This window comes from Erpetoichthys calabaricus, chromosome 2, assembly GCF_900747795.2.
Source record: "Erpetoichthys calabaricus chromosome 2, fErpCal1.3, whole genome shotgun sequence".
NCBI lineage: Eukaryota > Metazoa > Chordata > Cladistia > Polypteriformes > Polypteridae > Erpetoichthys > Erpetoichthys calabaricus.
The window spans coordinates 334,888,272-334,904,490 of record NC_041395.2 but is presented as its reverse complement, the minus strand read 5'-3'; the positions used below and the strand labels follow the sequence as shown (position 1 = coordinate 334,904,490).

At 39.1% G+C, this 16,219-nt stretch overlaps 1 protein-coding gene across 1 annotated transcript in view; it reads right to left on the bottom strand.

Annotated features, from left to right (window-relative positions):
* b4galnt4a (beta-1,4-N-acetyl-galactosaminyl transferase 4a) overlaps positions 1 to 15,969 on the bottom strand; it is a 717,903-nt gene extending 701,934 nt beyond the window's left edge. The window contains 1 exon segment of the mRNA XM_051923408.1: positions 13,899 to 15,969. Within this exon segment, the coding sequence (XP_051779368.1) occupies positions 13,899 to 14,049 (151 nt within the window). The 5' untranslated portion in view covers positions 14,050 to 15,969.
* Between the last annotated feature and the right edge of the window lie 250 nt (positions 15,970 to 16,219).

The following is a 16,219-nucleotide window of genomic DNA, read 5'->3' as shown; positions in this document are numbered from 1 at the left end:
GCAAACTCCACGCTGGGGAGGACCCGGGAAGCAAACCCAGGTCCCCAGATCTTCTAACTGCAAGGCAGTAGCACTACCCACTGCGCCACCGTGCCGCCCTCTATGATATATCATTAACTAAAAATGAACAAATTGGTATTAGTGGGCTCCTTTCAAAAAAACGTTGGGGGGGGGGGCGCGATTAAAACTGTTATGAAAACGCGGGTCGCAAATGCTTAAAGGTTGAGAAACGCTGGGCTAAACTGAAAAAAATGGCATGTCAGGTTAAAATTAAAAAAATATATATGTACATCGGTTGCACATAATAAAATTGTTTTTATCAAAGATAATTTAATTATGCTTAATTCACTAAGTTATTATATTCTGAAACAACATGATTTTTTTATATAAAATGAAAACTTTTTCATTCTCTGTTAAATGAATTATGTTAAATAAACATGGCTCGCTGCGGTGGGTTGGCACCCTGCCCAAGATTGGTTCCTGCCTTGTGCCCTGTGTTGGCTGGGATTGGCTCCAGCAGACCCCCGTGACCCTGTGTTCAGATTCAGTGGGTTGGAAAATGGATGGATGGATGGAAACATGGCTCATGTCAATAAAGCAAACCCACGCTGGGAAACGAACCCAGGTCACCTAACTGCGAGGCAGCAGCGATACCACTGTGCCATGTTTGATAAAACACCCATCTATCCATTTTCCAACCCACTGAATCCGAACACAGGGTCACGGGCAGGGCCGGATTTTCCTATAGGCTAACTAGGCTTCAGCCTAGGGCCTCAAGATCAAGAGGGGCCTACATTCAAATTGTTAGCAAAATTAAAATTACACTATTCTAAAAACAGTGAACACTAAAACACTGAACCGAAAATAAGGAGAAATTCTACGCATATGACTAATAAACAAACATAAAAATGTATTAGTTAAGATCAACGCGTATTACGTATTTTATTATCTCTCATGCAATTTACAAACTTAAAAATGGAAGGTGAAAGGGCCTCATAAGTGGAATAGCCTAGGGCCTCTCTTCATATAAATCCGGCCCTGGTCACGGGGGTCTGCTGGAGCCAATCCCAGCCAACACAGGGCACAAGGCAGGAACCAATCACGGGCAGGGTGCCAACCCACCGCAGGACACACACAAACACACCCGGGCCAATTTAGAATCGTCAATCCACCTAACCTGCATGTCTTCGGACTGTGGGAGGAAACCCACGCAGACACGGGGAGAACATGCAAACTTTACGCAGGGAGGACCCGGGAAGTGAACACCCGGGTCTCCTAAGTGCGAGGCAGCAGCGCTACCCACTGCGCCACCGTGATAAAACATTGAAAGAGAATACAAGAAAAAACACAAAACGGAGTAACGTTAGTCTGTGTGATTAAGTATTTTAAATGAATAGCTGAATATTTCTCGTTGTGTGTGTGTGTTATTTTTTTTAACTTTTATTTCACTAACCTTTTGCTCTTAACCAGCAACAATAACTCAAAATCACAACCTGGTGCTTCTTTGAAAGTCACATGACTTTACCGCCAAGTTATCCAACCTCTACTGATGATAAATCCGCTGGGTGCGTATTCATTTCCGGTGAGGACTAAATATAACTATTTTGAGGTCTACCTAAATGACTTAAATTAGTATATTGCACATCCCACAAGATTCAATAAATTAAACATGATCGAGTTATGTTCAAAAGTGGAACATAAACAATACATGTAATATAAAGTAAATACATTCTTGTAAATGTAACGACCTGCCATTTCTGTTTTTTCAGTGTAGGCAATCGTTTTTTTCTTTGAAGTACCTCTTCGGTACTTGTGTATTAAACGGACAGACGGTATGACAAAGGAAAACAGAAGTGTTTTGACGAATTCATAACATATTTATTGGGATAAAAAAATATATAGAGAGAAATGTACAGAAATTGGAATATTATAGAAATACATACGTACAATCGGAACTTATTATTACTGTTTTCCCGCTCATGTTGAGCTCTTCAAGACAGAATTTTGGGGTTGGAAGGTTTCCCCCTACCCGGAGGTTTCACTGCCGTCCGTTTAGTACACAACTACCTCTTCTTATATGGTGTGTGTATTACCAGCATTCTTTATTATTATTTTGTGTGTGTGAAGTGTTTGCTTTGAATTCCGATAAAACTTTTAGAACGAAGACGTTCGAGCTGTGAAGCGTTCTCTGTATACTCACCGCTGGAATGCCTTGCTGTGTTTTGAACTATTTTGCGCAGCCACGTATTTATCTCCCCGTTTCACTTGAGCATAAAGAAGCGTCTTAAATTCTTTTGACACTTCAAATTGCCCCGTGCGCCCTATAATGCGCCACACTCTAAACTGGATGGGCAAGGGTGGCGCAGAGGCTGCCGTAGCAATGAATCTGACCATCATTACCCTAATATACAAATCTCACGCTTTTTTTTTTTTTTTACTTGTAATGTTATTTTCATCACCAATTAAATATTCCTTCGAATGTTTTATTTGCTGAGATCGCTGCTCTTTTCTCACTCTCGTCAGATGGAGTCAGGCGACTTCATCTACCGCCGTAAATATCTGAAGACCAAACGCTGGTGAGAACGATCAAGTATTAATTAGCATCCGTCTGTCGCGCCGCTGTCAGCACATCGCAGCTTTCAGGATGCTTCGTAACCGTTAAGTGATAGATAGATAGATAGATAGATAGATAGATAGATAGATAGATAGATAGATAGATAGATAGACATGAAAGGCACTATAGATAGATAGATAGATAGATAGATAGATAGATAGATAGATAGATAGATAGATAGATAGATAGATAGATAGACATGAAAGGCACTATAGATAGATAGATAGATAGATAGATAGATAGATAGATAGATAGATAGATAGATAGATAGATAGATAGATAGACATGAAAGGCACTATATGATAGATAGATAGATAGATAGATAGATAGATAGATAGATAGATAGATAGATAGACAGACATGAAAGGCACTATATGATAGATAGATAGATAGATAGATAGATAGATAGATAGATAGATAGATAGATAGATAGACATGAAAGGCACTATATGATAGATAGATAGATAGATAGATAGATAGATAGATAGATAGACAGACATGAAAGGCACTATATGATAGATAGATAGATAGATAGATAGATAGATAGATAGATAGACATGAAAGGCACTATATGATAGATAGATAGATAGATAGATAGATAGATAGATAGATAGATAGATAGATAGACAGACATGAAAGGCACTATATGATAGATAGATAGATAGATAGATAGATAGATAGATAGATAGATAGATAGACATGAAAGGCACTATATGATAGATAGATAGATAGATAGATAGATAGATAGATAGATAGATAGATAGATAGATAGATAGACAGACATGAAGGGAATTTATGATAGATAGATAGATAGATAGATAGATAGATAGATAGATAGATAGATAGACATGAAAGGCACTATATGATAGATAGATAGATAGATAGATAGATAGATAGATAGATAGATAGATAGATAGACAGACATGAAAGGCACTATATGATAGATAAATAGATAGATAGATAGATAGATAGATAGATAGATAGATAGATAGATAGATAGATAGATAGATAGATAGACATGAAAGGCACTATATGATAGATAGATAGATAGATAGATAGATAGATAGATAGATAGATAGATAGATAGATAGATAGATAGACAGACATGAAAGGCACTATATGATAGATAGATAGATAGATAGATAGATAGATAGATAGATAGATAGATAGATAGACAGACATGAAAGGCACTATATGATAGATAGATAGATAGATAGATAGATAGATAGATAGATAGATAGACAGACATGAAAGGCACTATATGATAGATAGATAGATAGATAGATAGATAGATAGATAGATAGATAGATAGATAGATAGACATGAAAGGCACTATATGATAGATAGATAGATAGATAGATAGATAGATAGATAGATAGATAGATAGATAGATAGATAGATAGATAGATAGATAGATAGACATGAAAGGCACTATATGATAGATAGATAGATAGATAGATAGATAGATAGATAGATAGATAGATAGATAGACAGACATGAAAGGCACTATATGATAGATAGATAGATAGATAGATAGATAGATAGATAGATAGATAGATAGATAGACAGACATGAAAGGCACTATATGATAGATAGATAGATAGATAGATAGATAGATAGATAGATAGATAGATAGATAGATAGATAGATAGATAGACAGACATGAAAGGCACTATATGATAGATAGATAGATAGATAGATAGATAGATAGATAGATAGATAGATAGATAGATAGATAGATAGATAGATAGACATGAAAGGCACTATATGATAGATAGATAGATAGATAGATAGATAGATAGATAGATAGATAGATAGACAGACAGACATGAAAGGCACTATATGATAGATAGATAGATAGATAGATAGATAGATAGATAGATAGATAGATAGATAGATATGAAAGGCACTATATGATAGATAGATAGATAGATAGATAGATAGATAGACATGAAGGGAATTTATGATAGATAGATAGATAGATAGATAGATAGATAGATAGATAGATAGATAGATAGACATGAAAGGCACTATATGATAGATAGATAGATAGATAGATAGATAGATAGATAGATAGATAGATAGATAGATAGATAGATAGACAGACATGAAAGGCACTATATGATAGATAGATAGATAGATAGATAGATAGATAGATAGATAGATAGATAGATAGACATGAAAGGCACTATATGATAGATAGATAGATAGATAGATAGATAGACATGAAAGGCACTATATGATAGATAGATAGATAGATAGATAGATAGATAGATAGATAGATAGATAGATAGATAGATAGACAGACATGAAAGGCACTATATGATAGATAGATAGATAGATAGATAGATAGATAGATAGATAGATAGATAGACAGACATGAAAGGCACTATATGATAGATAGATAGATAGATAGATAGATAGATAGATAGATAGATAGATAGATAGATAGATAGATAGACATGAAAGGCACTATATGATAGATAGATAGATAGATAGATAGATAGATAGATAGATAGATAGATAGATAGATAGATAGATAGATAGATAGATAACTTTATTAATCCCAAGGGGAAATTCACATACTCCAGCAGCAGCATACTGATAAAGAAAATATTAAATTAAAGAGTGATAACAATGCAGGTATACAGACAGACAATATATTTGTATAATGTTAACGTTTACCGCCCCTCCCCCAGGGTGGAATTGAAGAGTCACATAATGTGGGGGAGGAACGATCTCCTCAGTCTGTCAAGTGGCAAGCGAGTACATACAGTCACGTGATCTGAACGCACCAATATTTTAAGGAAACAGCAATAGGAAGTCACCTGACAAGAAGTAGAATTGGACAACAAGCATTTCAGGTAATAAATATATGGACCGCATTGGACTGAAGTGTTGTTACAGGGGTGGGCAATGTCAGTCCTGGAGGGCCGCAGTGGCTGCAGGTTTTCGTTCCAACCCAATTGCATATTTAGAAACCAATCCTTGCCAGTCTCAGCCCTGCTTTAATTTTATTGCTTGTTAGTCTGCAATGTTAGGTTCTTGGCAGGTATTGTTGATTGTTTCACTTTCCAAGGATAACATCAAAATGATCTGAAAGCCTAAAACGGATCATTTTCAGTCTGCCACATTTTTCTCTTAAGTGTTTTATTAAACCAAATAATGCAGAATGAATCCACACAAGTGTCAGTGGTAACAAATTAGACGGAGAACTGCTGGCTCATTTGTCATTTGCATCTTATTGTTAATAAGGAGTCATTAAAAACAGTGAATGTAGCTGTTTAAGACTGAAATAAGACAATGGGGGGGGGGGGGGGGGGACCTTAACAAACAAGACCACTTAAATGAAGCATTATAGTGGCACTTGAGCAGTAAGTGCTTCATCAGCAATAATTGACTTCTCATTAAGAAACTAGGTTGTAACAAAAACCTGCGGCCCTCCAGGATGCAATCCATATGTCTCTGGTATATGCCATTCGGTATGGGAATTGTAAAAGCAGTATTAGCGTTTGTGATGTACCACCTGTAGGAATGACAAATGCAATGCATTTGTCTCTGTTATTTGTTGTTTGTTATGGGATTTATAAAAGAAGTGTTAATGTTTATGATGTGCCATCTGTTGGAATGACAGATATGGAAACCTGATAGACACACAGACATTTATCCTTTTAAAAAGGTGGACTAGCTGTGCTACCCATCAAAGACAGCTTGTAATCTAAGTGATCAATGCAGACATCAGCGTTAACATTTTCAACAGACCATGCAATGCGTATGCCTCTGCTTTATGCCATTTGGTATAAGATTCCTAAAAGCAGTGGTCATGTTTGTGATGTACCACCTGTAGGAATGACAAATGCAATGCATTTGTCTCTGTTATTTGTTGTTTGTTATGGGATTTATAAAAGAAATGATAATGTTTATGATGTGCCATCTGTTGGAATGACAGATATGGAAACCTGATAGACACACAGACATTTATCCTTTTAAATAGGTGGACTAGCTGTGCTACCCATCAAAGACAGCTTAAAATCTAACTAATCAATGCAGAACTTAGCATTAACATTTTCAACAGACCATGCAATGCGTATGCCTCTGTTTTGTGCCATTTGGTATGAGATTCCTAAAAGCAGTTTTCATGTTTGTGATGTACCACCTGTTGGAATGACAAATGCATTATTTGTCTCTGTTATTTGTTGTTTGTCATGGGATTTGTAAAAGAAGTGTTAATGTTTATGATGCGCCATCTGTTGGAATGACAGCTATAGAAACCTGATAGACACACTGACATGTTATCCTTTTAAAAAGGTGGATAATCATGAAAGTTATGTTGTTATATTGTGTCACTGCCTGCTTGAAGACTGTGGAAAGATTAATTTACTTACGAGTGACTGTTTTAAAGAATTGCTCACTTGCCTCAGATAGTCTTGATAATTTACTGAACTGGGAACTCTATCTATCTATCTATCTATCTATCTATCTATCTATCTATCTATCTATCTATCTATCTATCTATCTATCTATCTATCTATCTATCTATCTATCTATCTATCTATCTATCTATCTATCATTTCCACATTTCCAATACTGCTGAATTAAATATTAGAGTACATGTATGGCTTATACTCTATGCACACACACACACACACACACACACACACAGAGTTTATGCGCAATCTGCAGTTCCAATAGAACAGAAGCCCTTCAAGGTCACGCAGTGTGTCAGTGGCACATAGGAAATGAGTGTGCAGCCTTGTGGTTTAAAGTCCTGGTCTGCAAGCCTCACGCCTCTTTACAGGTGTCACTTACACTTGATAGTCAACATTGATCGAAGCCTGTCCCATGCCATTTAACAGAGGATCATTCATTGACAACCTCATCCCACTTCAGGTGTTATTAAATCTGTCCTACAGCAGTTCTGTTGCTGGCCAAATCATATCTTAAAGGACAATAGCAGAGTGAGGGTTAATGGTTTGAATGCTTTTAGTACAAAAAGTGTCACATGCCACCAAGTCTTTCAAATAAGTCCTCTCAGAATTTTGACTTCTTGTTTTCACACAACCATCTCAGGGAAAATGTGTTAAAAATAAATTAAAACAAAAAATACAAACATAAATAATCTTCATGAAACAGGCTAACTGGAATTATCACCCCCTGATAATAGAGTGGGTTCAAATGTCATTGTCTCCCCATGTCTGCTTCATATTTACTCACACATCCCAACAACAAGTCAGTCAGTCATTGTCCAACCCGCTATATCCTAACTATAGGGTCACGGGAGTCTGCTGGAGCCAATCCCAGCCAACACAGGGCACTAAGCAGGAACAAACCCCAGGCAGGGCGCCAGCCCACCGCAGGGGACACACACACACACACCAAGCACACACTAGGGACAATTTAGGATCGACAAAGTATCTAACCTGCATGTCTTTGGACTGTGGGAGGAAACCCATGCAGACACAGGGAGAACATGCAAACTCCACGTAGGGAGAACCCGGCAAGCAAACCCATGTCTCCTTACTGCGAGGCAGCAGTGCTACCACTGTGCCACTGTGCTGCCCCCAAAGACAAGTGACTCGGATTAACTGTCCCCTCGTTACGAGTGAGTGGCATGTGAATGTGCCCTGCCAAGGCCCAGTGCCCCGTCCACAGTGGGCTCCTGAATTACTTCTGATATTCCACAAATAGGCTGTAGCCATCACTTTTAAAAACAGCAGTTCTTAAGTGGCACCTGCTGGTTCTTTACTGGGTTGTGTGGTCCCCACCACTGATTGACCAAGCAGCAAGGTTATTTTTTTTATTATTTATTTTATTTTTGCATATCAAGTCGGTTCTTTGTGATTTGAAAAAACTTCCTAATATATAGAAAAAAATGAAATCTTGAATATATGGTAGGCTACTTAGCAGGACACTGATTAAGAAAACTTGAATTCAGCCTGTGTTATTATATTTAGCAAGAATCATTTTAGAATCAGGACTAATTAGTATTTCAAAAATCTGTTACAGTCTCTTTACTGTATGGAGCCTGTTACAGAACTAAATAAATAAAGCTTTTTTCTGGAACCTTCATGCTGATGGGTCTTTCAGGAACCAAAAATGGTTTACCGTTATGCTATGGCATCGCTCTGAAGAACCACTCTGGCGCCGTTATTTTTAAGAATGGCCACAAATGCAGAAAACTATTATTATTATTATTATTATTATTATTATTATTATTATTATTATTATTATTATCATTACAGTACGATTTACGAATCAAGAGCGCAGTCCATCTTTACTAATACAGCACGGTAAAAATCCAAAAGGTGATTCAGCACCGTTGAGCACAATGGCTTTGGCATAACACCAGTTGCTAACGGATAACTAGGTCGACCACAGAGGTGTCTCCCTCAGTGTCACTGCTCGGCGCTCGACACTTGAATGTGACTTCCCGACTGTCGTCGCCGGACAGGTGCGTCTCATCATCAGCTAACACGAGCTCCGCGCTGGACGGTCGCCTTTACCGGACTGGTGTCCGGCTGTGTCCGCTGCCGCCTCACGACCGACTGAGCACTGCACGGACTAAGCTGGTTAAGAAAACGGATGGATTGGAAAAGCAAGCGAGTGAGCCTCATCTGAAAAGTACAAGCCTTGTATTTCATAATTAGTTTTTTTTCCCCTTGTAAATAACATGTATGAATGTGATTATGTTTTAGTCTTAAAACAGGATGGTATTATGACAAAGAATAAAACCGTTCAACTCCCCTAAATATATAAACAGTCGTCTTACTTGATTTTTACCTGTTAAGGAGCTTCTTTGCACGGACTTGTCCTTGAGGGATGTCTCGCCATCGACCGGCGTGCGATCAATGACACAATCCGTGATCGAAGAATATTCAGGCCCAGCGGGTGTTTAACGAGCGCGGCAGGTGGCACAAACCCATAGTACACGGGCGATGATTTTCATTTTTATTCTTATTTACTATTTTTTGGTATTTCTTAGGTGGCGCAGTTGTAGCGCTGCTGCCGCACAGCTAGGAGACCTGGGTTCGCTTCCCGGGTCCTCCTTGCGTGGAGTTTGCATGTTCTCCTCGTGTCTGCCTGGGTTTCCTCCCAAAGACATGCAGGTTAGGTGCATTGACGATCCTAAATTGTGTGTGTGTGTCCTGTCCGCGATATGTTCCTGCCTTGCGCCCTGTGCTGCCTGGGATTGGCCCCAGCAGACCCCCGTGACCCTGTGTTAGGAAATAGCGGATTGGACGATGACTGACTGGTATTTCCTTTTTTTTTTTCATATCCTTATTTTTTTCTTTTCTTTTTTCTGTAATCTCACGTAAAGCACTCTAAGCTATGCCTTTAAAATAAATATTGTGTTGCTGTTCATCACTCTTAAAAATAAAACTAAAATTAATAATAAGAAAAATAATCGCACTTTATGAAACATTGCTCGATGCCTTTTCATTCTGGGAAGGTTTTTGCTGCATATGAAGTTGGTTCCTTCTGCTTTGAAAAACTTTCTAAGATGCAGAAAAAATGACATATTGGAAAAAAAACTGAAAACTTGAAGGCTACCGAGCAGGACTCAAACAGATTAAAAAAACTTAGAATGTTTAATTGTATACAGCAAAAATCTTTTTAAAGTCATGACCCATCAGATCTGTTCCCTTCTATTCATGGTTATTAACCATATAGAGGATGAATAAGTAAAAGGTTCTTTCTGGAACTTTCATATGGATGTAATTTTTGGGAACCAAAAGTTGTTCCTCCCTATGGCATCGCTTTGAAGAACCACGCTGGCACCTTGATTTTGAAGAGTGTGCCCTGCACACTATTCTAAAGAAAAAAACTGCGGCCCTTTCCCCCAAAAAGCACACTAGATGATATAATTGATTGAGCATTAAAAAATTAAGATGGAGCGTTGATGTGTTCGGATTAAAACAAATCGAACTTGTGCCGACTTTACATTTCAGCTCATACACTGCACTACCTTCTGGGGCAGGCAGTGTCAGATCCACAGTTTTCTCTCCCAATTGGACGATTTTTGATTATCGTCCGCGGGAAAAAAAATGGGCCTTCGAAGGTTGTGTTATTTTTCTGGGGGGGGGTTACAGTTATAAAAGCAGTGTTCGTGTTTGGGATGTGCCATCTGTTGGAATGACAAATGCAATGCATTTTATTACTACAAATGTTAGTGATACGCCGTCTGTTGGAATGACAGAAAAACAGCAACCAGATAGACACACACTCACACTGAGATTTATCCTTTTATTAAGGTGGATAATCATGAAAGTTATGTTGTTATATTGTGTAATCAAAGCAGACCTCAGTGTAAATATTTTCAATAGACCATGCAATGCGTATGCCTCTGTTATGTGCCATTTGGTATGAGATTCCTAAAAGCAGTGTTCATGTTTGTGATGTGCCACCTGTTGGAATGACAAATGCAATGCATTTGTCTCTGTTATTTGTTGTTTGTTATAGGATTTGTAAAAGAAGTGTTAATGTTTATGATGCACCATCTGTTGGAATGACAGATATAGAAACCTAATAGACACACAAACATTTAACCTTTTATAACTGTGGACTAGCTGTGCTACCCATCTAAAACAGATCAAAATCTAAGTAAGTAATGCAGACCTCAGTGTTAACATTTTCAACAGACCATACAATGCGTATGCCTCTGTTATGTGCCATTTGGTATGAGATTCCTAAAAGCAATGTTCATGTTTGTAATGTGCCATCTGTTGGAATGACAAATGCAATGCATTTTATTACTACAAATGCTTGTGATGCGCCGTTTGTTGGAATGAAAGAAAAACAGCAAGCGGATAGACACACACTCACACAGACATTTATCCTTTTATTAAGGTGGATAATCATGAAAGTTATGTTGTTATATTGTGTAATCAAAGCAGACCTCAGTGTAAATATTTTCAATAGACCATGCAATGCGTATGCCTCTGTTATGTGCCATTTGGTATGAGATTCCTAAAAGCAGTGTTCATGTTTGTGATGTGCCACCTGTTGGAATGACAAATGCAATGCATTTTATTACTACAAATGCTTGTGATGCGCCGTTTGTTGGAATGAAAGAAAAACAGCAAGCGGATAGACACACACTCACACAGACATTTATCCTTTTATAAAGGTGGACTAGCTGTGCTACCTATCTAAAACAGATTAAAATCTAAGTAAGCAATGCAGATCTCAGTGTTAACATTTTCAACAGACCATACAATGCGTATGCCTCTGTTATGTGCCATTTGGTATGAGATTCCTAAAAGCAATGTTCATGTTTGTAATGTGCCATCTGTTGGAATGACAAATGCAATGCATTTTATTACTACAAATGCTTGTGATGCGCCGTTTGTTGGAATGAAAGAAAAACAGCAAGCGGATAGACACACACTCACACAGACATTTATCCTTTTATAAAGGTGGACTAGCTGTGCTACCTATCTAAAACAGATTAAAATCTAAGTAAGCAATGCAGATCTCAGTGTTAACATTTTCAACAGACCATACAATGCGTATGCCTCTGTTATGTGCCATTTGGTATGAGATTCCTAAAAGCAATGTTCATGTTTGTAATGTGCCATCTGTTGGAATGACAAATGCAATGCATTTTATTACTACAAATGCTTGTGATGCGCCGTTTGTTGGAATGAAAGAAAAACAGCAAGCGGATAGACACACACTCACACAGACATTTATCCTTTTATAAAGGTGGACTAGCTGTGCTACCTATCTAAAACAGATTAAAATCTAAGTAAGCAATGCAGATCTCAGTGTTAACATTTTTAACAGACCATACAATGCGTATGCCTCTGTTATGTGCCATTTGGTATGAGATTCCTAAAAGCAATGTTCATGTTTGTAATGTGCCATCTGTTGGAATGACAAATGCAATGCATTTTATTACTACAAATGCTTGTGATGCGCCGTTTGTTGGAATGAAAGAAAAACAGCAAGCGGATAGACACACACTCACACAGACATTTATCCTTTTATAAAGGTGGACTAGCTGTGCTACCTATCTAAAACAGATTAAAATCTAAGTAAGCAATGCAGACCTCAGTGTTAACATTTTCAACAGACCATACAAGGCATATGCCTCTGTTATGTGTCATTTGGTATGAGATTCCTAAAAGCAGTGTTAATGTTTTTAATGTGCCATCTGTTGGAATGACAAATGCAATGCATTTTATTACTACAAATGTTTGTGATGCGCCATCTGTTGGAATGACAGAAAAACAGCAACCGGATAGACACACACTCACAATGACATTTATCCTTTTATTAAGGTGGATAATCATGAAAGTTATGTTGTTATATTATGTCACTGCTGTGAAAAGATGAATTTAATTACGAGTGAAAGTCTAAAAGAACTGTTCACTAGCCTTCCAAAGCTATTTGCACTTGTATATGTTCTTAACCGTTGTAAACCCCCCCCCCCCCATCCCCCGCAATTGTGTGATGGTTTATATTTTATTTCTTGGGGGGGACCACCCGCGCCCTCTTCGGGCTTTGATGTTATGTACCTAACGCTCTCGCTCTGACACCGCATCCGGTTTGTTACTTTCTCAACTTCGGGTATTGAGGTTTTTTTTTGGGGGGGGGGGGGGGGGGGGGGGGGATTCTCTATCTTTAAGCTATCCTTGGACTATACATTTTTAAGGACCCTGACAACCCTAGCGAGGTAGCGAAGCCTACAGTGGCAGCAGTCAGCAACAGGAGCCATTCTCGAACGGGACACTTTCCTGTATTCCACAGGATGGCTGGGCAAGCGGTTAAGAAGTGGGATTACAGACCTCGAGATTATGAGCTCAAATCCCACTACTGGCAATAGTTGACTATGAATGAAACACTTCATGTGGCTCTGCTCCAATTCGAGAAGGAAACCAAATGGATCTCAAATGTTGTAAATCACCTTAAATTATTATAACAATAATTCATTTAAGCCGCCCGTTATTGGATACAAGCTGACGGGAACCAGTAGAGATAACGGCGAAAGGAGAGTTCCACACATACACCGCCGGCTCCACATCCATTTTATTTATATAGCGCCTTTCCAGTGCGCATAACCATACCATTCACAACACAGCAATCTCGACCATGTTTTAGTCAAACTCAGAGTCATGATGCTGAGTGCGAGACCGGTTGTCTTTGAATGCACGCTCCATAAACCTACAGTCCTTATCGCCGTTCTTATAATTTAAGCATCACGTACATTTATAAACAGAGATATGCATACTGTATATAAACAAGAGCGAAACCTTTTATTATTAAAGAAACCCATGCCTACCTCTGCCATAGTTGAAGTGGAGTTTGATTGCTTTCCCTTGCCGCACTAAACTGATGTGCAGATAAGTGAACCAGATCGCAAACATGAGCAGCACCAAGAGCAGAAGAAGTTTGAACTGCTTGCGAATCTTTTTCACCGGCAGGCGCAGCATCCTTGCAGGACCATCACCAAGTCCGTCACGGCCAAACTGAGGGACTGGACCCTCCCACCCCTCACCCCTAACAAGTGTAAAATCCGGGGCAGCCCAGAGTCCTGACGTCCAGGTGAATCACCAATAATCCGTTTAATTGAAGGGTGAACTCCAATATGAGCGAAAAATGGGCAGCTCAAGATGCGCGGCTAGTTTGAAGTTTCCCCCCCTGCAGTAAAATTTTGGCATGAACTCCACGACAACTCGATTTTTTCAATTTCTTTTCCGTTAGCAATAAATGCAGGTGATGATCTTATAGAGATGTCGAATTGCACCAGATGGGCAGCGCACCTGTGCACCTTGCTGAGGCGGTGAGGACACTTCCATATACATCAGTTTTTTTGGCCGCCGCGTCAGTCCGCCGTTTAGATTGTGAAATATGAAACGGATTCCGTTTGTTTTTGTTTTAATATAGCCGTTGAGACAAGTCGGCAGACGGTCGTCGCCTCGTCATTATCTCTGAAGTGAAATGTCACTGCTCCCGACGAAGCCGATTAACTTAAGTAGCGCTTAGCCCTTCAACACCGTTGGGGGCTTAAGGGGCGCATAAAGAAATTCAGCGATCACCGCGAAAACAAGCGTGTCTAACTTGGTGTTGGGGTGGCTAAATGGTCTTTGTACCAAGAATGTTAAGATGGTGATGGATGAGCCCCGATTTCGAGGTTAGGGCGCACGAATGCCAGGTGTAAAAGCCAAAACCGTCATCCTCGTTTCTTTTGAAATAGGATGGTGGTCTATTTTTGCGCTGCTCTGAAAATACAGTATAAAGATTGAAAGTATCCACTATACAGAGTCAAAAAATGATCTTAAGTCGCCTGAAATCCGCCGCCTAAGGTCTTTTAGACAAAACACACACGACATTTTGTAGCCGTAAAGTTAAGAAACCAAGCATGCCCTTTCATTCCAGCAACCGTTTAAAGTGGCACTTTTAATCGTCCTTCCATTACACCGAAAGTCAAAAGGATATCCAGGTTTCACTTGCACGTGTATAAATCCAATAATCAGACCTTTATCTTCTTAATATTTTTCTTGTTGCACTTTGGAAAACTCATCCATTAAAAATAAGCGCACGGCAACTTCCTCCCGATGGAGATTAATTCCACTCTTTCAAACGTGCACTGTTTCCAGTACCTTGTTTATAGCATACATCATCTTGCGTTTACCCAGAAAAAGAATGTCAGATAATTTAAGAAGTAGGTTTTCAGGAGCTGGGCAGCAACTATGCCAGTTCCGTTAAGATCCCCGCACGTGAAGCGATGTGATGCGAGAAAGAGGATCGCCCGTGCCGAGCAGTGAGCTCTGCTCCTCGCTGCGTTGCGCCTGTCCAAAGTAATCCCCGCTGTTGTCCATGTGGGATCGGAGTTTTTGGTTCATTTTGATGAGGATTCAGCAGATGACATCTTTAGTAATGCACGGGAGGCGCCGTGGTAGTCATGCAAAGGAAAAAAAAACAGCATCCACTACCAGATGTCAACATGAGCACAAAAGAAAGAAAGCGAAGCGAAATCTGTAAATAGAGAGAGGGTGGCTGGGATGGGCAGCTCCAGCTCTAGAAATGCTATTTCACGAACCTGATCCGATTTTCTTGCCAGCTCATCGTCATTTTTTTTTTCTTTCTCTTTTATGTGCACTCCTTAAAACGCTGATTCTATCCAACGTATCTCCCGAAGTTGTCGATTTAAAAAAACTGCTCAGAAGCATCCTCCATCAGCAATACACCATCTCCGATTGCGTTCTCTCCGGCAGCCCCCTCTGCCTGTGCCTTTCTGAATGAGCATCCACGCTTCGACGCAACCTAACGCGAGAAAAGCCCAGCCGCTCTAAGATTGACGTCTCGGCTGACCTATCACAGTTGGCTTTACGCATCAACGACAAATAGTCTCTGACAGAGGGCGGGGTTTCATCCCTTCATTACACCGCTAAATGTACATCTTTCGACGCCAGCGGGTTATACCTATTTGGATGCGTCCATGACGAAGCTTCTTGTTTATATGTTTTAGAAACTGCAGCAGTTATTTAAAATTTTTTTTTCCAAATTGGTGTATATGATAATCCGTACATTGAAATCCGCAGCTGTCATGTATGTATGATATCAATAATGTCAGTGTTTCCGACATTTATGGCATTGCTT